Raw genomic sequence first — 26,951 nt, forward strand, 5'->3', positions numbered from 1 at the left:
AATTATTACCACAGCTTAAAACATTTTCCACGTCTTTCTAGTTGAAATATTTTGCGATTATCGGACCCTTTTTGTACGCAGAAAACTTTCCCAACAAGCGCGCTCTCGCGATGCAGGTTACGCCGACATCCAATTTGTCGGCACAAAACTTTTTAAAGTGTTCTTAAGACATATCCCAATATTGAACTTTGTCAGTGTCGTCGATGGAGAAGACTAACGCATTAGAGCGCCGTGACCGGTTCTCCAAGGTCGTAAATTTTACACTGCATACCAGAAAGATTTAGGTCAAAGTTTGGAGTTTGAGGGGGGGACACATCTAATCCAGTTCTTGAATCGAGCGGCAGAACCCCCTTGCTTAGTAATTCTGTGTCATTCTTCATAATCATATGATTCTTCAAGATTTTATTAAGAGATTCATCAAGGGCTGTATGTTTTGATTCGAGTCGTGTAACTACATCAGACACGAAGTTTAACTTGTGTTCTTGGGCCTTCGTCATACGTACCGAGTTCTCTTCTATGTCGCCGCTAAGCAGCAGGGTACCACAAAGGGACAACGCGACATAACATGCGCGCTTCAAACAGTGAAAACAACCAGAGCAAGCAGTGGACCCCGACACGGCCACAAGAAAAACATTATCACAACGCTTACAATAACACTTAGAATAACTAACCTGAAAATACATTGCTTGTGAGCGCACTGAAGCGACAGTAGTGCCGTGTTCCGAAGCGTCGACGAAGAGAGCGTGCTTTTTAACAGTTGGCTTTGTTCAACCTGTGCGGCCTGTCAAACCTGTCACACCAGGTTGCCAGACGCCGAATCTGAAAGTGTCCAGCTTTGACGGGAAACCACCCCAAGCATCCTAAACGGCCGATAACCAGCTGCAGGAAACCACGAACTTTAGGTGGATAGCGCTGCGTCCCGTGAGGAGTGGCAGCACCACGGGCACCGAAGTAGTTGAAGGTCGACCAAGGTCGAAGGTAAATGAGGGTAAGCAACAGCACCTCGAAATACATCGCTTGTGAGTGCAATAGAGTGGCAGCAGTCCTGTGGCTCCTATAGCTATTTATAGAGAGCACCAGATAGAGCTAATTATAGAGTGCGTTAGGCAGGAATTTCGGCAACATACCTTCATTGGAAGTACTTACTTGCGTTGATATCCGCGATTTCTTCACAAACACCTTGATAGCGTTCATGTATCAACACTGAACTTTGATAGGTTTAGCATATAGAAAAATGTACTGTAGGTAGACGCATTATAACGGGAGTTGCGGACCGATGGGCCGTCGCAAAATTTACCCCTTCGCCGTTCATGTTTCATAGCAACATGCGTGCAGACATCCACTTTATACGTGCAGGCATGCAGACATCTGGCGTACCACTCTCTCTGGGTGATCCCCAATTTCCCCAGTGTATTTCAGCGAACCAGCTGGGAGTAGGTTATCACCTGTGACGTCACAAAAATATGGTCCCGCCCTGATCGGATTTTACTTAAACGACTGCAGTGGTCGGTCCAGCTGGAATTTTCGGCCACGATTTAAAGCCGCTCAGGTGCACCCAATCAACGTTCAAAGTAGGCGTTGGCTTCATCAACCAAATATTTTTTTCTCTATGTCATCATCATCATCATCAGCCTATCTACGCCCACTGCAGGGCAAAGGCCTCTCCCATTATTCTCCAATTACATCGGTCCTGTGCCAACTGTGACCAATTTATCCCCGCAAACTTCTTGATCTCATCTGCCCGTCTAACTTTCTGCCGCCCCCTGCAAAGCTTGCCTTCTCTAGGGATACACTCTGTTACCTTTAATGACCAGTGGTTATCTTGCCTTCGCATTGCATGCCCTGCCCACGTCCATTTCTTTTTCTTAATTTCTACTAATATGTCCTTCACACGTGTTTGTTCCCTGACCCACTCCGCTCTCTTGTTGTCCCTTAATGTTACACCTATCATTTTCCGCTCCATTGCACGCTGAGTCGTTCTCAATTTAAGTTGAACCCTCTCAGTGAACCTCCAGGTTCCTGCCCCGTAGGTGAGTACCGGTAAGATGCAGCGGTCATACACTTTCTTCTTCAGTGACAACGGTAGGCTGCTATTCATTATCTGAGAACGTCTGCGATATGCACCCCACCCCATTCTTATCCTTCTAATTATCTCTGCCTCATGGTTGGGATCTGGGGTCACAACTTGGCCTAAGTAGATATATTCGCTTACCACTTCCACTGCCTCGCCACCTATCTCAAACCACTGTGCTGTCCCGAGGTTATTGATCATTACTTTTGTTTCTGCATATTAATTTTCTGGCCCACGGTTCTACTCTATTCACCCAGTGCCGAAAGCATGCTTTGCAATTCGTCCCCCGAGTTACTTAGCAAGGCAACGTCATCAGGAAATTTGAGGTTACTGGGGTATTCTCCCTTAACCCTTACAATCACCTGTTCCCAATCCAACGTTCTGAATACTTCTCGTAAACATGCTGCGAATAACATTGGAGAGATTGTGTTTCCTTGTCTGACACCTTTTCTTATAGGTATTTTGCTGCTCTCCTTATGAAGGATGACAGTAGCTGTGGACATATTGTAGATATCCTTAATATTCTGACATAATGCCCATCTGCCCCCTGGTTCCGTAATGCCTGAATGACTGCTAGGGTTTCGACCGAGTCAAATGCTTTGTCATAATCTATGAAGGCTATATATAGGGGTTCAGTATACTCAGCGCACTTCTCTATCACCTCATTGATCGTGTGAATATGGTCCATTCCTGAATAACCTTTACGGAACCCTCCTTGTTCTTTAGGTTGACTGAAACCTAAGGTTGCAGAAATTCTGTTAGCGATTACCTTGGTAAGTAGCTCGTAGACGACTGACAGTAAGCTGATCGGCCTGTAATTTTTCAAGTGCTTCATGTCGCCTTTCTTATGGATTAGGATGATGTTCGCGTTCTTCCAAGATTCGGGTACACTTGCGGTCATTAGGCATTGCTTATACAGGTTTGCCAGTTTTTCAAGTACAATTTCTCCGCCATCCTTCAAGAGGTTTGCTGTTATCTGATCCTCACCAGGTGCTTTGCCCCCTTTCATTTCTTACAAAGCCTTCCTTACTTCTTCTGTCGTTACTGGTGGAATGTCTATCTCCTCTTAACTACTGTCTCGTTCGGCATTATCCTGGATGTCCCGGCTACTTTACAGGTCCCTATAGAACTCCTCGGCCACTGTGACTATTTTATCCCTATTTGTGATGACATTGCCTTCCTTATCTTTAAGTGCATACATCTGATTTTTCCCCGCGCCAAGACGCCTCTTCACTGCTTTCAGGCTACCTCCGTTCTTTACAGCGTATTCGATCCTCCCCATATTATACTTCCGTATGTCAGGCACGAAAAACACCATGTGGCACTAGTTGCACCATGTGTGGAAACGATTATAGCTGCCGCACTCGCCTAACTAATCATCCATACAATCCACCTCACTCGAAAGAAGGCCAACTGAAGGCTTGCCGACACATCGGTCCCCCTTCTTTTTTATGACGTAGGCCTCGAACACTTCCCGTTCTTCTTTTTTGCGATATGAATGCAGCACTCGGGTCCTCTCAAACGCTGGTTCGCAGCCCCTTGGCTTGCAGTCAGCCTTAAAGTGAAGAGCCAGTTTGCTTCCTGTTCCCGTCTTCAGCGTCGCCGCATGTTCACGCAACCGGTCGTTGAGGCAGCGCCCTGTCTGTCCTACGTATACACGACCGCACTTCAAGGGGATCTGATACACTACGTTTTTCGTACACTCCGCAAACGCAGTGGCATGCTTCTAGCTGCAGACAGGAGGCCTGGGTGCGCATCGGTTAACTATGGGGCGCATAGTTCCCAGTTTGTTGGGAGTGCTGAAGACCACGCGCACACCGGCACGCGCCGCATTTTTCTTTACGCGATGCGATATCCCATGTATATATGGGATGACGGCAATCTTCTGCCTTTGCTTCTGTCCGATGTTCGACTGGCTCGCTCCTTCATGCTGCTCATTTAAAAGCTTTCCCGCCAATCCGCAAAGCATCGATGCAGAGAATCCCGCCTGGAACAGTCTCCCGACCTGCGATACAAAACTCTCCTGTATCTGGTGCTGGCAGGACCTTATAAGTACGTTCCTCAAGGCAGCGACCGCTATGCCCCGCTTGACCAACTTGGAGTGACCAGAGGTGAACGGAATCAAGGCTTTCTTGGAGCGGGGGGAGTACACCCAGCGAACTTGGTCCTTCGAGAACGTGAGCTCCAGGTCGAGGAACCTCAGGCGACGCTCAAGTGGCAGCTCCATGGTCACTGCGAGGCAGTCAAACTCCCTTTCGAAAACTGCCAGAACCCGTCTAGCAGAGTCTTCTTCCGGCTGACGACTTGAAAAGTACCGGAAATGTGCCGGCTTACGATTTGAAAAGTGCAATGTAGTCGTCCACGAACTGGAAAACGCGCACAACACCTAGGTCGCCAAGTTCGTGTTCCAACCTTCGGTGAAAACGAGCCATGAACATGTTACGGAGCCCGGGGGCTAGGCAAGAGCCAATGCAGACTCCTTGCTTCTGCTGATAGTAGGCTTCTTCGAACGCCACAATGGAAGACTGTGTTCCTCTGTTTCAAGAAGCACTCTTTGGTTGAATTTCATTGCACCGAAATCCCTCAGTCAATGCAAGAAGAAAAATAGACATAACAAAGCCATTCTCTACACACTCTCTGAAGATTACTTCGTGTGTCTTTCATCGAATTTCCTGCTTGGGCAATAATATAAAAGAAGTTTGCATAACGTGCACAAATATTGTTTTATTGAATATCATTGGCACTTGCCAGTAGCAGAAATGTGAATGTTGGCAAGACTTGACATGTGGAGAAGAGGTCTTGTTCTAACCTCAGTTGGAGGCTAGAACAAGTCCTCTTCTAGCCTCCAACTAGACCACAGCGGGTCGTCTTCCTCACTGCTTTACTGGATCCTCTGTTCCACAATCACGTCAGCTACTGACATTGGAAACTCTGCGATGTTGAAGATGTATTTTTGTATTTTCTGCAAGATGGGAATTCTTGTAAGCACAAGATCGGTGTGTTCCAGAGTTTCATGTCGAACAGTGAAAAAATACAGCTGATGGTCCGCTTAAGCCTAAGATGTGTCCGGCAATATCAAATTCCACCTGTTAGCACTGTATGCGTGCACAATGTGGGCCTTGGACATCCACAAGCATTTTTTCTTAGGAACACCAGCACTAGCAAGGGTCTTCTGGTTCGATTCCATTAAAAGACGACGACACCACGTGATACGAACCTGTTAATCGTCCTTTGCCACCCACATCTCTTGTGTCCCTTGCCCTCTTACATTAGGGTGTGATTAAGATGAAATATTTTCACTCTTTGATACGGGGAAGTTAACAGCTAATCCGGTTGCTGCATCATGTTTTCGCCCAGCCTGTCAATTATCCTCGAGGAAGGTAAATAGCGCCGTCCCGGTGGTTACACTCTTTCTCATACTCAAGACTGCACATTCATTAAGGCCTGAGCTGCCAGGATGAAGAAGCAATTCTTTTCTTTGCTAGATTTTGATGTGAAGAAAACTGCCGACGACACAGTGAAAAACAAAACTCTTGCAGCATTTTGGGTTGTGATTCCAGAGAACAAACTGTTAAGTTTAATGCACCCACCTAATGGAACAACCTAATGGTATGACTTACTCGTCAATACTACCAAGTTCTTTACTATGAAGATAGCTGTACCTTAAAAACTAGTTGTTCCTTCACAACCCGTGGCCGTATCCTCCACAACCTCTTCTTCGCGTTATTGGCCTCATCTACTTGAAGGGCAAAGACGCGGTTAATGCGCGACGTTAGTTTGAAAGTGTGCATCCTTACATTGTTCTTAGCAAAAAAAACACAATCTCATTCCCTTTGTGTACTACGTCCGGATTTGAGGGTATGGAATAGCGAACCTTGCTTTGAAGCCACCGAAAATAGCTTCAGCTGGCCCGAATACGTGCAAAGGCTCTTTCCAGCCCCTTCAACACGAGCTACATTCATAGCAGTTGATATCATATCCAACCCTTAATCCGCAATGTACTCTTCAGCCTTCCCGAATGATCGCCACGGGGCTAGAACTTCACTCTAGTCTGAGGTAACGTCGCATTTCTCCACCTGTGTCGGGGGAGAACTGCAACTAAAGTTTGTGAATTACTTTGCTGTTACAGCGAAATCACCAAATCAAATATCTGTATTCCTAATCACATGCGAAGGCTGTAATGTGCCCAGAAAACCCATTTTTGAAACGAAGCAGACAAAATGTCGGGTTTGAAGGAAAGTATACTGGCGTCTGGCCCATAAAATGCCAATTCTTAGTGTCGCTGATTTTTTGCAGTGCTGGTCGTTTTGCAGCTACAGCAGCGACGTTTACATGTTTCTGGTAACTGCTGTCGTTAACCGATTTTGAGTTTTTTTTTGAGATCGTCCGAAACAGCACCGTACTCAGGAACTCTTTCATCACTCCTGGTCAGAAGAAGGTCAAGGAATGGACTGGCTGCAAATCAACCGAGAACTCCCTCGGTCACTCGGCCGTTACGTCAAAAACGTGCGGTCACTTTTTGTAAAAAATAGCCACAACACTTTTAATGAAAATTAGGAATATTGCGAGAACTACGCAGAACATAAACTAAATCCTGACAGGTTGAAAGAAACGAACAGGCAGACGACGAGGGTTCAGTTCCATTGTCGAATATGTTGAATATCTCTTTGTCACTGAGCTGTTGAAACAACTGATGCATTCATGTTGCTCCGTCCCTAACAAACGCGTTCTCAGCACGCTGATGCTTTCCTTCTCGGTGTACGAAAAAATTGGCCGCGTATCTGCTCATTTCATTGCAAATGTCGGCAAAAGACAAAAGAATTTGTAGACATTTGTCAAGCAAATCCCTCCTTTGCTTTCCCGCTCACCTCTCATATACAGTTCCTGTACCGTCGCGCTCATTCCAACGTAAACACACTAAATGTTTGCTAAAGGCAATTTGAATTCACCACGTTTCACTGCTACAGGCTGGGTCCTCGATGCCAGCGCTGCAGTACGGCGGAGACGCGCATGAATCGAAGTGGCCGACTACAAGGTTTATCGAACCGCGTGGCCATGCTCCACGTGCGTTCCAAGCAGAACGTGGAACCTAGCTAGTGGAAACGTTCGTTGCCGTTGCCACGTGCTTTTTTATATGACGCCAGGAGGTGGCGCGGGCAACAGCAGGCGGCGTTTTTCTGCAGTAGATGCAGAATATCATTTTCTACCGAAAAACCTAGCATCCATGAATTTTTGTTAACAGAACACTGTAAATATCCCGTGCGTACTGGTTTCCTGTCTTATACCTGCGTGATGTCATGTTCTTGTTCAACACAGTTTACAAGTATGAACATATAAACCGGGCTTAGACGTTTACGTTTGGCTTTGATTATATAAGACTATTGCGCAATATTCGTTTTACTTTGATGGGTGGCTCAATCGAGTCCCAGAGAGACAGACAGACAGACAGACCAAAATTTCTTGGTTTAAGTAGCCCACGAAAGACTATCGCCTTTAAAAAACACACCGAATGTCATACGCGCTGCCCTAAAATGTGAACGCAGCTGACAGCTGCCACCTCGACCGCCTTTTGCATCAATTGCTCAATCAATAAATCCCTCGCCGCTGGTTGTTCTACTCATCACCATCATCATCAGTCCGGTTTTGTCTCCTGCCGGAGAACAGCCTCTCCAAAAGATCTGCAATCACGCCTATCGTGTGCTTCCTCCTGAATTTTCATAGCTGATCTCTCCATCGACTCTTTGGCCTACCCTTATTGCATTTACGGTCCATTGGACGCCACTCTGTTAACCTGATGGTCCACGTGTTGTCCCACGCGTGCATGACGTGAACCTCCCATGCTCATTTTTTTATTTTTTGAGATATTCGTTCCACACCAGTCTGTTCCTTAATACGGGCAATTTTTTCTTATCCCTGACCGGCACCACTACCAATCTGTTTTCCTTGGCTTGTTGGGCCGTTCTACGTTTTCTTTCAAGTCGTTTCGGTGCGTCAGACCACAAGCTCCTCCCCTCTATGTCATTACTGGCAGAATGCATTGGTTATATTTCAGATTTGTGATTGACAGAGGAACGTTACTTTTCAGGATAAGAAGATGCAAGATGCAGTGGAGCCACCAGTTGAGACATTTGTTAACCACGGGGTGTAAGGGAATTCGAAACAGCATTCTTTCTGTAGTCGTCAACAGCCGTTGCCCAAGTTATTACCAATGGTTGTGGGCGAGCACAGAATTAGAACAGTGAGGACCCAAATTGGAGAATGAATGACTCGAATGTATAATTAGTTAAAACCAGTAGGACTTTAATAAATATTCTAGTAGTAGTAGACACAGCGAGTAAAGTGCAGGTAATGAACAAAACCGGTACCGCAGTTCTCAGTGAAAACAAATATGGGAAGTATTCTAAGCCAGTACTCCAAGTACAACAAAGGGGACGCAAGGACGGAAGGATATTTTCACTTTACAGGTTGTGACGAAGACTGGGGCCGGTTTTTTTCATGAAGTAATGGGTAAGAAAACAGGAAAGAGTATCCGTTACATAACCTCAGCGCAGTGATGCCTCTCAAGCGGACACGTCATACGTCGCTTGTTGACAGAGCATCAACTATATCAACACCCGCGCAATTTTCTTTAAAAAAATTGACCGCCTATGTGCCTGCTTCGCTGTAAACTTTGCAAAACACAATATTTGCAGACGACCAGAGGAATGCTGTCGTTCAACGGCACTACTCTTCCTCCGCTGTCATTTAAGTGGCTGTCGCCTCTTAACCGACTCAAGTTGGTATCCGCCTGTTTCGGTCCTTCCGTGATTAACACAACCCGTTGTGAAATTCAATTAAATTCGTGTCTTTTCTCGCACACTCATGCCGCGCTCTTAGTTTGTACCACTGCTTAAATTCATCGGAAACTACACAGATCAACGCTCTTCCAGGAGCCCTTTATTTATGCTATTGCTAATATATTATCTTTATTGCTCTGGTTGCGTGCGCCAAAGTAATGCCCAGGTTGTTTTTTCTCTAAATCAATGCTGCAACTGCAGTCTTGCCTTTTGTGGCCGTATTACTAAGACTGTTCCTTGTGCGGAACGTCCGAAAGTGTAAAGAAATGTTTTTTTGTTGGTCATTTTTTTATTTAACGGACGTTATGGTTCCTGCCACTTCAGCCTAAACCGCCGATTGAAAATGCGGGAAGAAATTCCAAAAATTCTTCATTTATGCAGCCCAAGAACACTATCGTGTTTTCCAGTGATACCGACGTTTCGCTAACGGGGGTCTCCATTCTCCCTTATTTTTACGACTTCATTATAATGCCGTCATGCGTGGTAAATATTGGACTCGGCTGCCACAGAGTCTAGTGAACCACTGCCAAATTAGAGGGAAAGCTCTCCTGGGGTGCAACAGCTGTTTTGCTTCCTAACAGTATCATTCGATCACCGACACATGTGCCCTGTTACTGGTAACCCGCATCACAATGCAATATTGCGCATGGTGTTGTCCCGGCACTCGATGTAGCATATTGTATGCTTCTTGTTGCCAGTTATTTTTGCATGCGAATGCCTTTCGTTTTTCAGCGTACACGCTGTAAGAAACGGCCGGTTTTTGCTGGAACAAAACTGAGCTGTTGGGACATCTTATTGACAGTCATCTTCAATTCGGTGTATGGCTAACGGCTAAATAGTGTAGGTAGGAAGTTTAATGTCTGGCGTCGGTTTTATATGCCTAATATAAGCTTCAACATGGAAGTTCATGTTCGAGTATGGCCGTGAACTCCAGGGAGGGGCCCTTGAGTGTGAGACCGCAACAGTAGCCTGTGAGTATGTACCCGGAAAAAAATCATACACTCAACAATGTTTCAACACTGCGCACTTAAAGTTTGTGAAATCTGTATCCATGAGCTCACCTGTTGGGGCAAGCTTTGAAACTGTGACATTTGTAGCCCTGTACACGCGCAAAGGTACCCACAACAGTTCATGGACCGTAGGCGCACAGTCTATTATATTCCCTTGTCTAGCAGACGCTCCAAAGCGCACGGGTCGCTGGGAAATTATTGTCTTCGGTAGAACGCGATAACGTGGGAGTCAACGTGAAACACTTAATCAATATGTAGCTCTTCCTTCAGAGCACTGCAGTCATCGTTCCTGTGAGGCCCTCTCGCTATATCCTGAGCCGACAGACCGTGAAGCAGGGAAATCCTCCCATTCCACATAAAGAAGAAATCGTACACTATTTCACCGTGTAACAATACTTAAAAAGAATATTTGGTATTTGTGCGAAGCTACGCTGTGCTACTACGGCAGACGTGTTGTGGCAATTCTTCACCTAATCTTCATGGTTGTTGCCCATTGGAAATGTTTTGTATGTCTCTTATTCAGATGTATTTTGGCTGCCATGATAATGAAGCATAGTGGCTAACTCGTGTTGTGTTATTGGAATCTTGTTTTGTTCTGTGTATTGGGGTTTTTGAATAAGGGAACAGGCTCTAACTTGTTCACATAGCCCTGCTGCTGTCGTTTTTGTACTATTTCCGAGGTGAAGGCATGAAATGAAGGCCTTTAACTTACTGAGTCTTAGATTCACTACTTTCATTCAATATTAGCACCCAAGAGAATCCATCTCCTCCACATATTCTGGCAATATTTTTCTCGGCGCATACACTACTGCAAATAATTATATCAAAGTTTATTATCTGCATGCGGAGAAAATAATATTTTGCTAGCAGAAAGTCTTTACCTGTCAAAGACAACTGTAATATCGATTACTTTGAGGCCATTATTGCCCGCATTTTCCGCGTTCCTCGCTACGATCTTTGATTGCACCTCTGACTTGATTCGCCTCTATGGCCAGCTCAATCATGCCGGTACCAAGAAAGTAGTCTGACGTTACCACGTTTGTACAGTTCCAGTATAACTCCCGAAATGCGTTTGTAGCATTGAAGTTGACGAGCTCTGCTAACTCGCGAAGAACGTCGATTTGCTTCGGAAATTTGTCTGTTAGTTCTGCTTGCGCCGAGGACAATGTCCCAAGTGTTTTCCGACAAGCGGCCTTCTGTAGGTACTTTAACAATGTGTTGACATCCTGGGCGTCTGCCCAGTTCTGCACAAGTCCTGGGCACAGAAACTCAGAGTGTGGTCCTTGATACTTATAGTTGTACATAACAAACACCGTGCTGTTAGTTTCGTAAGTTTGCAGAAGCCCGCAACTGCTGAGTATACTTTCAACTGTGACATTCAATAAAGCCCGTGGTGCCACCTGACCGCCAAGAGTCTTCAGTATCAGGTTAACGAGCATGCGATGACGTTCCTCGACAGGATCCACCCCTTCGTGAAAACCTTGTGTGAAGCGGTGAATGTCTAGGATGACAATCTCTCCCGTCGTCATAACAAAGCCCCTAACTTGTTTCAGAACAGCTTCAACAGTGACCTGTGCCTTGAACCTATCGTGAACAACCCAGAAAACACCATCGATGAAGCCCACCCTCAGGTCGAGTGACCTAATTCCGAATGCGAGCTGCTCCAGTATTGTTTGCTCCTGGGTAAAGATGAATCCACCAATTGGCCAACCGGATCGCACCCGATACATGGCCGAGTCATGAGTTCCAGGAATGAACAGTTCATCCAGTTTCAGTCCAGCGATATGGCAGCAATTTTCCCGCATCCATCTAGGGCGTCCACGCAGGCAGGATGAATCTACAATAGCTGCCTTTTCGCCGTCGTCATTCACATTTACCAGGACGGCCCAGTACCCGAGACATTCGCCGGTCATCAGGCGCTCAACTTGAAAGCCTGGGAATCCAACCGATGTTTTCACTCGTCCAACGCTTTCCGTTATCGGATACTTGGGAGAAATATTCCAATCAGTGGACTTAGGACTCTGCCTTAGAATGGCTGCGAATGTTCTGTTTTGATGGGCGTCGTCCACTCCATACCAGTTAATTTCAAATTGGTCAGGCTTGTGGAATAATCCTCCGTATGAGGACACGGTGAGGTAGACGCCCCGTGGTTTTAAACCTGCAAAATTCAAGGAGTAAATTAGCACAGAAATATTTACCAGGATAGGTCCTTCCCAATAAAATGTAGGGATCAAAGCTCCAATAAGTAAGAGCAAGCTTAGCACAAAAGGGCTGGGCCCCGAAAAAAATTACTGTATTGGTTCCTTCGTAAGGGTAACTAAAATTGGTGCATAGAGAAATGACCACTGAGTATGAGGACGCTCAAAATAAGTCTGCTGATCCTGCGAAAACTTTCACTTGCTTACAAGGAACGGTGCCTAAAATGATTTGATGCAGGATTAGAGACCACTGCGTACGTCTACGTTCGGAACAAAGTTACGTTGACCTTAGCCAATCAGCTTTCACTGGTCCTCCAGGAAAGACACCTTAGTTAAGGAAGCACCAAGTAGAGAAAAGTTAGCATGAGGACGGTCGGAAAAAAGCTCTATTGATCTTAACGCACACACTTCCTCTCGTTCCTATACTGAACGGCACCTAAACTTGAGGTGCCCGGATTTCAGGAGCATTCATCCCGATAACGCTCAAAATATAGGGTCGTTGATCCCAGAAAAGACAATTTCCCTCGTTTTATGCCTATCGCCACCATTTTTTGTAATCAACACGGTGATATCCTATGAGAAAAATCCACCGCTGTCTTCACTAACGCGCAACCTGCGGAGGAGTGAACAATGTGGTGCATAGCTGTATTCTTGGCGCATTGGCGTTTAGCGTACGCAGATTTATTCGTAGGGGATAGAGGTATACAGCTTTGCTTTAACAAAAAGGGTTCTAGCGAAATGCCTTGAAAACTAGTAACGTGGTGCGTTCTTTTTTTATGGGGTACATTGTAGTTCGAGGCGCTGGAAAAACGAGTGCCTCGGTGTTTGGGGATGGTGTTTTGCCGTGACTACGACGACGACAGGAGGCGCCGACATCCGATCCCATAAAGGGCTTCGTCCCTAAAAAAATCTCTGTTCTTGTCATGCGTCTCTACCGGCTGGGAAAGGACATGAGGAAGCTATGAAAGCTTGGAAAACTACATTTATCAAAGAGCTAACTTCGAACAAACAAAACCCAGTAAAGAAAACCACAAACGCAAACAATCAAACTACCGAACCATTCACACTAATATATGTACAATTTTCTAAGATCCTTCTCCCTAACAGCCACAACTATGTCCTAGAAAGATACACCAGGTGAGGCTTACAAAATTTGGGGGTGTTGACGGATGAAGCTGGTTAGTGGGGGCCGCATCACACCTTCCCGCGGGCAGCATGCGGTCCGGATGGCGCTGGTTTGTGATTCCCGCTTTAAACGGTAACCCCACTTAATACGGGAAGTTGAATCTGATCTTGTATTGAAATCTAATGTTCTGTTTTTCTCTCGGGGACACCTATTTGCCCTAATATAGCAAGGCATTTCGATAGCTTTTTTGTTGCACAAGGACTGTTGCTGTTCAAGTTTGCGACAATATATATTCCAGGCGAATAAACTTATTTTTTTTTATATTGAGCAATTATTGATGTCTTTCACAAACGTTAGCTGGCTCAAGTGGTTTTTTGTCTCATATCTACGCTTTTCATCTTGTATGTTTCGTTTCATTCCTCTTGCACTGAACATATTTTCTTTAAGCGGTTGTAGTTGTGTCGTGTGTTGCTGCTCCGAAATCAACAAAGCTTATGTAAATTGGAAATACCCATGCACAAAACTACAATATATATTTATTACAGAAAAACAAACGTTAATGATCGGCGAACAGTACACCTTTCAAGCGAACCCACACTACTTATTATGGCTGACGTGCTATGTAGCCTTGCGCCTTGCTTTTATTTTTCCGCAAAAAGTATATGTCAAGTTTGTTATTCATTTTCATTTTGAGCATTATGTTTTTTTTTTACAATTTGTCTTTGGGTATATTTAAAAATAACACAAACACCCTGAAACATGTTTAACGTAGTCGTTTAATGTCTCTTAATATTATAAAAAAGGCATGGTGGGCATTTTCCGTAGTTCATATAGGATTAAAGACTCGTGTGACCTACAGTGTTCCAGTTGTGTTAACAGTGCATGCTCAAGTGCGTTCATGTGTTGGTCATTGCGTTTGTGTATGCGTTTATGTAGTGTGTCTGTGTCATTAACCCTTTATTTCACAAGAACATAAGGGTGCGGATACAGATTGCAGCATAACTGACCGAAGCAGTGTCTGGCCATGCAAGAGCTGTAGGCGAGAGCTATGGGATATTTGTCACTCTCAGTATACTTCAACATCCCCAGATCAGCCGAAATGCCATACACAGTAGATGTGGCATTTTTTTCGCTGAAAGGTGGCTGATTCTTCTTTTCAGGCAGAAAATTGTGATCATTAGCTGCCATAATAATAAACTGTGCAATCTGCACTCGTCATAAACAATATTTCTCACTCTTATTTAACGTCCTTTTTAGCGCAATTTGTTGTTTTTTTAATTAGCGAAAGAAAACCGACATCAAAGATCAATTGTGTGACGTACAGTGGCTTTCGTGTTTTGGCACCTCCATCTGCAGTCTTGTACTGAGAAATAGTCGTCATCAAGAAACGCATTCTATCTGGTGAAACAATAGAAATATATAAATACCTTGAGTTAACATACAGAGCGAGAAAGAAATCAGAGTTTTAGGCCCTAGTCGCTGTACAAAAAGTGTGTCAAAAGAACAGCAATATTAAAAACGTAGGCGCTTGAGCGCCGCCACAACTTGTTTGAGCGAACATCAATGCACGCCACTCCGGGAGGACTTGGAGTGCCGTTATGGAGTTTCGATTTGTGCGGCGGTATTTGTTACAGCTTTTAGTCGCCGTCGTTGCATTGGTGAATGGCAGTGCGCCAGTGATCCCAGGAATGCGGTTTGAATGCCCTCACGGGAGCTGTTTTCACCATTTTCTTCCAAAAATAGAATAGGGCCCGCATGGCAAGACTTACGGGAGGGCAAATCTCTCCCGCAGGGCACTTAGGGCAAATCTCTCCCGCAGGGCACGTCCCATTGTCGAGGTGCCATTTCAGCGATTTAGATTGCGGAAATTTGGAGGTATTTCTTAAACAGATGGAATTTCACAACCTTAACACGGAACACTCAGAGCGGTTCAGTGAGGAATGACATTAGCCAATCGCTTTCAACTCACTTCTGACGTGCGTGAATCCAATATTATGTACTCAAGTGTTTCGTCTTATATTGCATATTTTAAAGAGACACTAACGTTATTTTGAAGCATTCTGGGATTTCGAGTGCAAATTGGAGTCTGGGGCCCGATCACTGTTTCGACCATTCTCGATTTGCTTACAATACTTTACCTAGTACAAAACTCAAATATAAAATGCCTTTCTCCTCTCTGCATCCCAACGGCTGATTTTCCTATGCTGTTTCATATTACGTTCACTCGAGATTGTTTGGTTTGACTGCCCTAGTGGGCGGCTCGCCGACCATACGCAGAGTGAGTACGCCGGCCACCGGCGGGTCGCCCCAATTCTTTCGCTCTGTTAAGACTGACCAAAGAAACGATCTGTGCTTTGAAAATGTTCGTTTACTTCTCGTGTAGACGGTACCAATCTTTTCAAAGCCTGTGAAATCAAAGCACCGCCACACAAGTGGACATGCGCTCTTCGCTGACTGGTACACTAGTAAAAAAATATGAGGCCAAGAAAGCCCGTCAAAGAGTTCAACGAAGTATTCTAAGGCAAATTGTGGAACCAAGGGATGGGATAGAAGCACTATTTGCGCACGGTGAATGAGCACGTAGGACAGCAGCCCGACTATCCATTTCTTATCACATTTCCGGCCGAGGAACGCAGGCTTTAGAAATAAGATAAATGCAGCAATGAAGACGATGCTTACTGAGCGAGCGTTATTCAAGAAATGTTAAGCGGAACTGCTGGAAATGTTGAAATAAAAGTCGTTCGCCCGGACATATAATATATACCTTATATTCAAATCTGCGACAGCCCTGGGTCAATAGCTGAGTGTCTAACAAGGGGCATTATGTCGCTGTCGGCACGTTCGAATCTCCAATAACAGACTTTTAGGAGTACATTTCACGCACATATGTAGGATTTTCTATACTGAACGCACCATCTTTTTGCGGCATCGCTGCGCGAGCGAGTTGGCAGATTGCGTGGAAATGGACGCTGACCCACTGGCGAGGTCCCGTTGACGTGGGGTTGACTTAAGAAGCGTATATTTGCGCGCTCAGTGCCGATGAAGCTGACTCATAGTGTTGTGCGGACACCGCCCTTACGGCCCATGGCCGGCCCAAGCAAGCTTCAAAGGCGGGGGTCTCCGATGACTTGGATGGCGCACAGTCAGTATGTACGCCTCGGCTAATAAATATTGCGATTCTAAGCGGTACTGACAGGCTTATCTGACGTATTCTATTGCTGACAACATGGCCGAAGTGCGATATGCAAATTCCCGAGATATTGACAATGCTGACCAAGCCATGCTAAGCATGTTGTCGCTCAAAAGATTGATTGATTGTAGGGTTTAACGCGCCGACGCAACGCAGGCGATGAGGCGCGCCGTAGTGGAGGGCTCCGGATTAATTTTGACCACCTGGGGATCTTTAACGTGCGCCGAAATCTCGAACACACGGGCGTTTTTGCTTTTCGCCTCCATCAGAAAAGCGGCCGCCGCGGCCAGGAATCGAACCCGCGACCTCGTGCTCAGCAGCGCAACGCCTTAGCCACTGAGCCACCGCGGCGGGTTTGTCGCTCAAAAGAGAAATGGAACATTGTTTGAATTTGAATTTTGGACATCGTCCAAAGGCATCGTTAAATGTGCGTCACTACCTTTAGTTGCTGCGGCTACTTCGAAGGGTGCATTGTATGTTCATTTCTTTCCAGGCTTTATAAACGAACTATCGTTGTAAGTTGTTATAACGAACCCTGATATAGCGAATTATCGGGTATAGGGAACTAAAAGCGGACTTTGCTTGGTCACGCTTAAGTTCAATTACATTTATTCCTTTCTAACGAAAGTGAAACTGTGAGGACCATGCGCAGTATCAGATATAACGAGGAAATGTTCGGCCAATAGACAGAGAAGCTACTTGGAGTAAGGACGCCAAAACTGCAGAAGAAGGAAAGTGTGGAAAGCTTCCTCCTGCTCAGTGCTGTGAACAGCCACCAGACCAAGATCACACATTGAACATCGGTAAAATTTGAACACACATCGTTAAAAATTGAACGCAGGCGTGTTTTGTCAAATGAACCTTGTTCTGTTGTAATTAAAGGGTTCATGTTAAGGTTCATTGAGCTTGAAATGCCACAAGAAGAAAGATAAGGGCTACATTGTTTATAACATGTTCAAAAATTCAAATAATGCGTTTTCGTATGAAGGAGTTTCGCGCGAGCCAGATTATCCATTGTTTTGAATCGATTTTTAGCTCGACGCTGAGAACGAATATCACATGTAACGAGCTAAATCAGTGTCCGGATACTACTTAGTTATAACGATGTTCGATAGTGCTGCTGTATCGACTGGATAAAGGATGACAAAATGTTTATTTGGGCCAGTCAATGCAATAGAAGCAAAAACAGAAGTAAGGCAATTTTCCTTCAGTGTTCTTTAGGCCTCCTTTAAGGTTTTGTTGTTCCATCATAATATAGAAAGTGAACTATGGGCTATAATTACCAACCTTTTCCCGAAACTTGTTGTCCCATGGTCATCAGCACAGCAGCTATATATACGACCGTCTTCGCTTTCATTTTGGAAATTCCTGAAAAAAAAAACGACATGGTATTTTAGCCGTTCCATGCGTTCTGTCTACGTGCTGTAGATACGTGGTATTCTGGGCAGCCGGTTAGGATTATTTGATCTGCGGCTAACCAGTGTTATACACATCGACTAATTTGAAAATTTCATTTTCTACTTAGTCGATGTTTGAGATACACCCAAACCTAGTTATAAAATAACGGGATGCAAGGAAATAAGGGATATAACGAAGTAAATGAAATTTCTATTGAAATTTACGAAGAGAACGTTGCATTTGACACATCATTCTAAATGATGTAAAATTAGCGTTTCAGTGGATATAACGAACAATATTGGTCTCTCCCGCAACCCCCCCCCCCCCCTCAAAAAAAAAAAGATTAAAAAAAACCCGACCGCAGCGCGTGAAGTGTTCCGCAGAGTTCAACACTCGTTCGGCGTGGCTTCTCCAAGGAGCAATTTTTTTAGCCTCCTTGGCTGCTCCAAATCTCCCGCGTAGACCTGACGGCCATGCGCGGCCGAGCGAGACATCCTCCTCGGTCAGCCGGCAGGGAGGAGCGAGCGGGCGGACGGGCGACGTGACGGCAATGTGAAGAGGAGCAACGTGGTTTCGCTCAACGCCGATGCCGACGCGGTCACTACGGAGGAGCGCCCGACGGTGTGGTTGTCGCCGATTTCACCGGACAGACCAACGGAAGCGATGACGAAGGCGCCGCGGTCTCGTGTGCACACACGTTCGACATGACAACCTCGTCGCAGCGATGAGATTGACACTCTTCGTCATTTCTTCGGCGTTCATGGCGACGACGAAAACGGGATCAACGCGGTGGCGACCCCCGAAAGGAAAGTCTTCGCTTGCGTTATCCGAAACAAAAGCAGTATCATGGACGTTTGTTCAGCAATATGTAGCGGGCAGTAAAATAGACAGTGTGCGCCTGAACAAGCAAAATGTTTGTCTTCTGTTCAATAGCCATCGCATGCGGGAGCGCTTAGTTTTACAGTGGGCCGCGACGCGGTTTTCTTCTTGGCATGCTAATAGTTGTGCACAGAACTCCGCATACATTGTCATAAGCTGTTACAACTGATATAACGAATAATGGGTATGACTAAATAATTACGTCTTCCCTTCAACTTCTTTATAGCGAGGTTAGAGTGCACGCTTCAAACGAGTGTCTTGATAAACTTAAGACTCAAGCTTTTTTCGTATAGTACATCGTGCGCAGAAAGAAAGTATCGCAACATTCTATGATTTCAGTAAACTGCATGAACCTATGAAACTATAGTAAATCGATCACAAAAACGGGCACTGTGGTATTTGTTCATTAGTGGCAAGATTTGCCGGTACGTGCAGCAGTGCCTCACTCACATTCGCGTTTTTCTGCAGAAATCTCCAAACGTGAGAACGCGCTGCAGAAACAACGTGTTTAAAGAAGTTTTTTTCCCCTTTCGCAGGCTGGACCCTTTGAATTCAGAAAAAAAATGCCATTTTCACCCGTGGCGCACTCAAGGCTGTCAGACTTCCTGTGTTTGTAGGAAAAAATACACATAATTACCACATCAGCGGTCACTTAAAATAGTTTACATTTTGCGATTTCGGTAAACCTGCACCGTGGTCAGCAAGGAAACCCACGCCGGCGGTCGGCCAACAAACCCCAGGCCAGCAAAAGAGCTGAAATATTACCGTGGCTAAAGATATCAGTGCAAACAAGACTGCTGTTTCCTCGACATTGTTGCAAACGGAAGCGTAATTTTAAAACGACAAAACGACACGACAATTTGCATGCATATATGCCTGTTTTTAGCAAAAGTTCAATTCGTGTCGTTCGGATTTCTCTAGACTGTAGCTACATAGCATCCCAATTAGATGGCTCTAAGGCACTTCTACGCCCATGTTTCTGTTTTCATTAGAAGGACAAAAAATAAAGCGAACCTACACTAAAGCTTCAATGCGCAGCAGAACTTCTATTATACGACTTTCTCGGAACTGTGAAAAAGAAGCTTCCTACAAAGCGGGCGTCGTGTTAACCAAAGAACCACAGGCACGCTTATCAGTACAGTTTCGCGTGACGCAGTTGGAAGCCAAAATCAATGTAAACAACAATGGAATGCTTTATAGAGCTGGGAAAAACCAATTGAATAAAAAACGTAAATGCTAGAAGAATAACGCAATGTAAGTCCCAATCACGCTGCATTAAACCGGGCCTTGTAACGGAGTCAAATTCAACAATTTTGGCACGCCAGTGTGAATCCTGGCAAACAAGACCTCGACAAACACATCCGAAAAATCAACCCTCTCAGCGTAATTTGGTTGCTGATTAACTGCTGAGTTTGCCAAATGTAGACCTGTTGCACAATGTGTCTGCCACCGCTCCGAAACAAGAGACGACACCAGCGAGAAGAGGGGAAAGCGACTGTGAAGAGGAGGAAGCGGCTGCTGGAGGATAGAGAAAGAAAAGGTGAGACGGACAAGATAGCAATGCTCACAGAATCGTTCGGGCACACTCAACGCCCACAGAAACTGCTCACGGAACTTTCATTTTGTCTGTCGGTTGGTCGCGAACTTCGGGCGGTTCGTTGGATACCATTCGTCAGACATAAAACAGCGTTGGATTACACAAAGTATTATTGCATTGTTTCTACGGGCACTTTGTGGAGCACGAGTAGTCCGCCGTAAAACCCGGTTGGTAAAACCCGGGTTCGTATAACCAGGTAACGAGATTCCACTTTACTATCATGTGTACCTTCAGTGTTAAAGGTTCCTACCTTACAGCAGAGATAAAGCGTTGGTAATCGTTATGTGCAGTGGTGAACTCTGTCTGTTTTCTGTGGCGAATTCTATCTAGCGTAAGAATGTACGTATGCAATAAGTCCACGAGATAAAATTATTGACTGGACTAGACCGTTGTAAAACCGAACTTATCTTAATACCGGCGGCGTATACTGGTGTAACCTGTATGCCATTGTACTAGCATGTGTAACTCCAGTATTCTAACGTGGAGATAAAGTGGTATTATTGTTTTGTTTAACGGTGAACTTTCGCTATTTTTTCCGATGAATTCTGTTCTACCGTCAGATTGTACTACGCATTATGTCCGCAAGATAAAATGAATGACTTGAGATTAGCGCTTGGGCCTTGTACCGTAGAGTTTGTGTCACATTCCACGTCGTGTCAAGCTACTGAAGTGAAAATACAAAAAAAAATATTTCAAGTACACTCGCTTTACCAAAGATGGCTAATTCTAAGTTTTGTTTCATTGGAATGTTTGAAGTGGTAGCAGCGCATCTACTTGTCTTTTCTTCTGGATTGAGTGGATTGCATTACAAGGGAAAGGCGTTGAGTAAAATTCGCAGAAAGCGGGTATACTGCGATGAAGAAGTAAAGCAAACAATAATCGGCGGAGACCATGAAGCGACTTCTCTAGTCCGTACTCATATTGATATTTTAAAGCGAAAGATTTTTATTGGAACGAAGGTCGTCATGTCAAAGAGCTAAACGATTTATTAAAAGACTAGTTGGTGGATAGAAAAGATTTCATAATATCTTTAGACACATGGCCCACGCGTGAAGCCGGGCTTGTACTGTGTCACAGCAGTTACTTGAAACTTGGGAAAGTGGACCGTTTCTATATAAGACAATACACTCATCGAATATGAAGAAGGAGTACAATAGTATACCTTTAACTGATAAACCACATATCGGTGTACGGTTACATAATTCGTAGGTACGTTTAGTTACTGCGCAAAGATGGTCACATTGGTTAGTTCTTCGTTTTCGATTCGGAACTATGAAGGCTTGGCGATTCGTTATACGCATTTTAAGTGACGGTTGCACGTAGTTTAGCGAAAGTCAGGGCGTTCTTTATGCAGTGTGTATGTGGGAAAGCTTCCCGGCTGCCCTTAACTATGTTTGGGACGGGGTGGTAATCATTTTAAAGCCAACAACGTGTTTATCAGGTGCGATTCCTAGTAAAGTGGGTTTAGAAGATATTCGAATACTCTTCGACGCTGCAGAAGATACATATTTAGCCTAATTTTGCAATAACTGTTTCGTGAGGCAAATGCCCTTAGCTCAATTTTTGGGGGGAGCCTGTTCTCCGCGATCTCACGCAGCCTGTTATCTACTGAGGCTAGAGGTTTAAGACGCCGTTGTATTATTCCTTTACCTTTACAAAAGGCATAAATTTGCGCCTTCCCTCCTTATATTTAGAACGATTTCAAGTTTAAGGATCCTCGTTTGTTGGTACGAGGGCAACAGCATTAAGAAATAATTCTTTACACATAAAACAAGCACCAAGTGGATTCAAGCCCCACAAGCACATTACCTCAAATTGTGTTGACAAGCCACCTGAGGAACAATATGGTGGAATGCGAAGTGGATAAGCGCCAAAGTTATCAAATGTCCTCCCGAAACATTAACGTCTTTAACTGAAATAGAAAGAGTGACAACATTTTGAATCGTTCTTGCTCTTCAACCAAATGATTGACTGATTGATTGATTGATTGATTGCATGGTTTAACGCGCAGACGCAACGCCAGCAATGAGGCGCGCCGTAGTGGAGGGCTCGGGATAAATTTTCACCACCGGGGGGTCTTTAACGTTCGCCGAAATCTCGTCAACACGGGCATTTTGGATTTCGCCTCCATCAGAAAAGCAGCCGCCATGGCCGCGAATCGAACCCCCGACCTCGTGCTCAGCAGCGCAACGCCTTAATCACTGAGCCACCACGGCGGTCCCTTCAACCAAATAAATCTTAAAAGCTGTTGTCTCTGCCGCTAATCTAAAATAACATTGGTATGTAATATTAATTTCCCCTTGAAACAATTTCAACATTTTCTGACTTTAATGAAACAAAAGTCGAATTTTTTATCAGGATATTGTACCCAGACAGCGTTTAAGCATATCAATATGCGGTCAATTAGCTTTGAATATGACCATCAACCTCAATGAAAATGCTACAGGTAAAAGTCGCGGCCATTGAAACTTGGAATAGTAATTATTATACTTCGCGTAGCGACATGGTTGCTATAGCAAAACATTTGAAACCTTTTGGTAAGGCGTTTAACCTACTGCAATTTATTGCCTCTGAACATAAATTGTAAATCGCATACGCCTGCAATCTGACATTGAAACTTACACATGAAACGAAAGTCGTTAGGGTGACGGAATTTTTGCCCTTTTTATGTTATTTACAGCATGTATATTTATCAGGATGCGCAATTCCCGAACGTTGGCTGTAAATTTTGCTTTCCCGCAAAACTTGCGCAGTTCACATTGAGAGACAGAAGTATAACAAAATGTCTGGTGGAAGCGATTCATTGACCTTCGGAATAAAGTGGTGCGAATTTAGTGTGTTTGAACGCGTCACCTTTCGGGTCAGAATGTCACTATTCTGATTGCAAAAATAAAATATGACTCATAAAACGTTAGAGTGATATTCTGAGTGTCGGGGGTTGCCGCATTGGGCTTCTACCAACGAGAAGACACATACGATTTTCTTACTTCAATTCGTCACGCATTTATTGAAAATAAATACACGTAAATTCTACATGACACGATTACATTTATTTTCAACAGTGTTACAGATCTCTCTGCAAACCTTGCAGGCGTCACAGGGAAAAAAAACAGCAGTGTGGAAGAAGCGACCTCAAAATCAATGGCCCGTGGATACAAAGACCTATTGCAACAAAAGCAACAATATCTATAAATACATCTCTACTTTACTAGAGTTCCTGGTTTTAAGATTCACTAATTGAATTGTTATTACAAGGAAAACAATCAACCGACACCTTTGGGGAAACCCAACTTTTGTAATTTAAAGCGAGCGCCACGGTTCCAGTGGTAGACGAAAGTCACTGTATTGCTCTGAACAAAGTCATTTTTGGGGAAATTCAAATTTAAAAACGCCTTCGTCTCCGTTTGTATTATTTCAGCATTCGAGTTAGCAAGTTTACAATTATATCTCGTCATGTCTGTTAGCAAGAACGTGCCGCCAGACGTGTTCATATTTGTTTTTTGCAGAGCGGGTGCAAAGATACCTCCACGGGCCAGAGTCTTTTGAAAGAAAAATATTTGTTTTAAGTTTTTTTGCTGGTCAGTGCGCCAATCCGTGCGTGCGACGTATCGTTTAAAATACTGTCCAAGGCCACCCGAGTCACCCAAGTGAATTTCTCAACAGTATAAAACGTTCAAATTAAAGAATATATGCTCCAAGGCCCACTTAACGCTGAACCTTGCTCGACAGTATGTCAAGGGCCAAGCAAAGACGTAGGGCCAAGCAAAGACGCTCCCATTTTTATATATGCAGAAACAATCCAAATTTATAAAACTTGTCTTCGCCTTTCCAGAGCATAAAGTGGTTAGTAAACCGGTGCACAAAACTGGCAGTTATAACTTTGGGCAAAAAAACGTTGTAATAACATGATCTTCATATTTTTCCCAAATATTGGTATAACCGTTTAGATAATCTATAATTAATACCTACTGTTAAAACCATTACACTTGAAAGATTATTATTAAAAGCGCCATTGCCACCCGTCCCACAAGAAAATAAAGGTCGGTTGCTCTGTGGCACTGGAGATTTTGATGCTTTAGCATTTAAAAAACTTGTAGAGACTAGTTTAAACACAAAATATTCCTTGTTTTGCGTCTTTCGAAGTACACAAAACAGCGCAGAAACGGACAGCCAATTTTGTTTCATGAAACGGTTCTGTCCTTCGAGGAGGGGAAAGCGTTAGCGAAAACTAAACAAAAGGCCACGTTGAAAAGTCATTTTTTTGCATTACTTGCACAACAATAGCATTAGTAACCTGGTTTTTACTCTTGCATTGTGCACTCTTTCCCTCTTTGTTTAGTTGCTGCAGCAAGGGCAGAAATGCGTGCACCAAAGCCCACTGCTACAAATACAAATAAAAAAAACTCCGAGATAATATAACAATAGCGTCATGTACATATTATTCAGGGGCAATGTTTTCCGGAAACAGCCTCCAGGCCTTCTCTTGCACAACCATTTTCGGGGTTTTTTTTATCCGTAAACAAACACACGTCGCGTCTGTCTGTTCAAGTTGGAGTAAACCCAAGAGAAAAAGTGAGGACGCTTGAAGCAGACAACCATTGTATGCGGAATATTACCCCGCATTATAAGAATACCATAGCTTACTATATTAAAAGCATACGTTACATCATGTGTTTCTGCTTACCTACCGGAAGTATGAGCCGTTCCGGGGTTAGGACACTTGTTAAAAACTCATTACTCAATAAGTATCGTGTTTAAGTAAAATTCTAGTGCCGTTCTGTAAGATACAAATCGAAACATAAGCCGACATTTATAGACCAGTACACAGGGGTTGCACACCCGAAAGCAGCAACGTACAGCACAATTTGTCGCCATAGCATCTGACATGAATGCGAAATGAATAATTGTAACGTCACATGTATTTCGTGGCTTGGGTGGTGTTAATCGCTTTAAATTATGATAGCCAATTTGAGCCACCTAAATACTATAAACGAACCTCAATATCACCATGTAGCTTTGTTGTCGAAGATGCTTTTCCTGTCGGGGACATGCGAGTGGAGTGTGGCTCCTGATTAATATTTCCCTGCAGACAAAATGATGCTGAATATTCAACATATGAAGTACCACAGGATGATAGCAGCTTACCTTTCTGTCGCCACGGCGGATGAGATACCAAGTTCTCCAGCACCCGACGGGTGACTGATCAGCGCTTTCTCTTCGCAAGCCCTGCATTTGCCATATCTTATCAAAACATAGCGCGGTATCGTGTGACGACAGCCAAAGGGCCGCGTACATCATAATCTCGAGTGCTCTTCCAGATAATGCGCCCGCTCCGTTCTTTCGGAATTGGTTGGTTGCAGTAAAAAAACAAAACTATCCATGGTGCGAGTACATTTTTGTAATTTTGTAACTTTCTGTACACCTATTTTTATTCCAGGTATTTTTTCACAAGCTACACCAATTGATTACAAACAAGTGCTGAAAACGAGAAAAACTAGGTGTGAATCTCTGAAGGTCGACATGCGTGTGGAGGCGGGCTCTGGGATGCTGTTGAATTTCTCAATTTCTAAGGGTGCGTTATGATAACCTACAGCGAAATTGCACTTCTTTGCTCTTCACAAACAAATATATTCTGACGATACGCCCATCCGCACAATAGCTATATTTCAGTATTTGTTGCTCTCCTCTGCGAGACGCCGTATTCTTTAAAAGACTGTGCTCACATAAAGCTCAAAACACTCCAAAATAAAGCGACAAAGTATTCTAAAATTTATAACCACGTTTCAATGGACAATTTTAGAGTTTTTTTTAGTCGAATATCTAGCTGCAGCTAATTTTAGGTCTTGAAACTGAGCTCTCGCTAAGGATGTCCGCATAGGGAGACAACGTAATCCCCACAAATAAATGATGCGCCCGTCTTTTCTCTGTTCTGATTTTCATGTTTAAGGCTTTTTTGTCATCCCGAAGGAGCGTCTCCTACACGTAAGTGCAGAAAGCGTTGGTATTGTTGATGCAAATTGCTATCTGCTTTTTCTGTTAACTTGAGCTTGACCTTACAACCATGTTTTTATCTTTTAATACCCTGAATGCCATGACCGAGAATAGTAGTAAAACGGTAATTCGAGACCGCAACAAAAAAATCAATATTCGTCTGCTTAAGCCAGATGCTCTGTGCCATCATTAGTGTCTCAGCCTACTGATGCCGCATCGAAAGTTGGAGATGAGTGCTAATTCGAAGGTAATAATACCTAGGAAATGCTTATCTTACGTTATTCTGAAAACAAATAAAGATGCAGTTTAGAAAAAGGAATATTAAAATTTTGTTATGAACCTAAGTAAGGTAAAATAGTTTGGCTTTTAGTTGAAGACAACAGCTTGCATAGTAGAAATTTATTACTTGTCATAAATACAGGACGCCAAATCTCCCATTCCATATATCAAAGGAATGTCTGAATAATATAATTGGAACAATTGAGGCAGCCCTACTTTCTAGTCTATATTCCTGGAAGTGCCGCCAGGATGTAAGCGATAAGGTAAACCAAACAATCGTGTCAATGACTTATGTATTGTTCTACGACTAATCACAGGCAAACAAATGATGTCTTTTCAGGGAAGCTGGTAGTAGTTCTAACAAGGTCATAGGAAA

General features: G+C 44.0%; 1 protein-coding gene across 2 annotated transcripts; it reads right to left on the reverse strand.

Moving 5' to 3' along the window:
* Window positions 1–10,730: 10,730 nt before the first annotated feature.
* LOC144148919 (PI-PLC X domain-containing protein 2-like) lies at window positions 10,731–25,533 on the reverse strand. 2 transcript variants are annotated; one of them, XM_077680448.1, is made up of 3 exons: window positions 25,451–25,533; window positions 17,719–17,799; window positions 10,731–12,075 (listed from the first exon to the last, which is right to left on the reverse strand). In XM_077680448.1, the coding sequence occupies exons 2-3, from the start codon at window positions 17,786–17,788 to the stop codon at window positions 10,838–10,840; spliced, it is 1,308 nt and encodes a 435-aa protein (XP_077536574.1). In that variant the 5' UTR covers window positions 17,789–17,799; window positions 25,451–25,533; the 3' UTR covers window positions 10,731–10,837. The 2 variants fall into 2 exon arrangements, with proteins under 2 accessions (XP_077536574.1, XP_077536573.1); XM_077680447.1 differs by lacking the exon at window positions 25,451–25,533 and adding an exon at window positions 25,313–25,378.
* Window positions 25,534–26,951: the final 1,418 nt, after the last annotated feature.

Source organism: Haemaphysalis longicornis, unplaced genomic scaffold (assembly GCF_048455015.1).
Source record: "Haemaphysalis longicornis isolate Haplotype H1 unplaced genomic scaffold, Haemaphysalis longicornis Haplotype H1 scaffold_8, whole genome shotgun sequence".
Lineage (NCBI taxonomy): Eukaryota > Metazoa > Arthropoda > Arachnida > Ixodida > Ixodidae > Haemaphysalis > Haemaphysalis longicornis.

Coding starts and splice junctions, on each gene's coding strand:
- LOC144148919 (XM_077680447.1), bottom strand. CDS start 25,355: ATGTCCCCGACAGGAAAAGCATCTTCGACAACAAAGCTACATG. Junction 17,800..25,312: donor TTCGACAACAAAGCTACATG/GTGATATTGAGG, acceptor TTTTTTTTTCAG/GAATTTCCAAAATGAAAGCG. Junction 12,076..17,718: donor ACAACAAGTTTCGGGAAAAG/GTTGGTAATTAT, acceptor TGAATTTTGCAG/GTTTAAAACCACGGGGCGTC.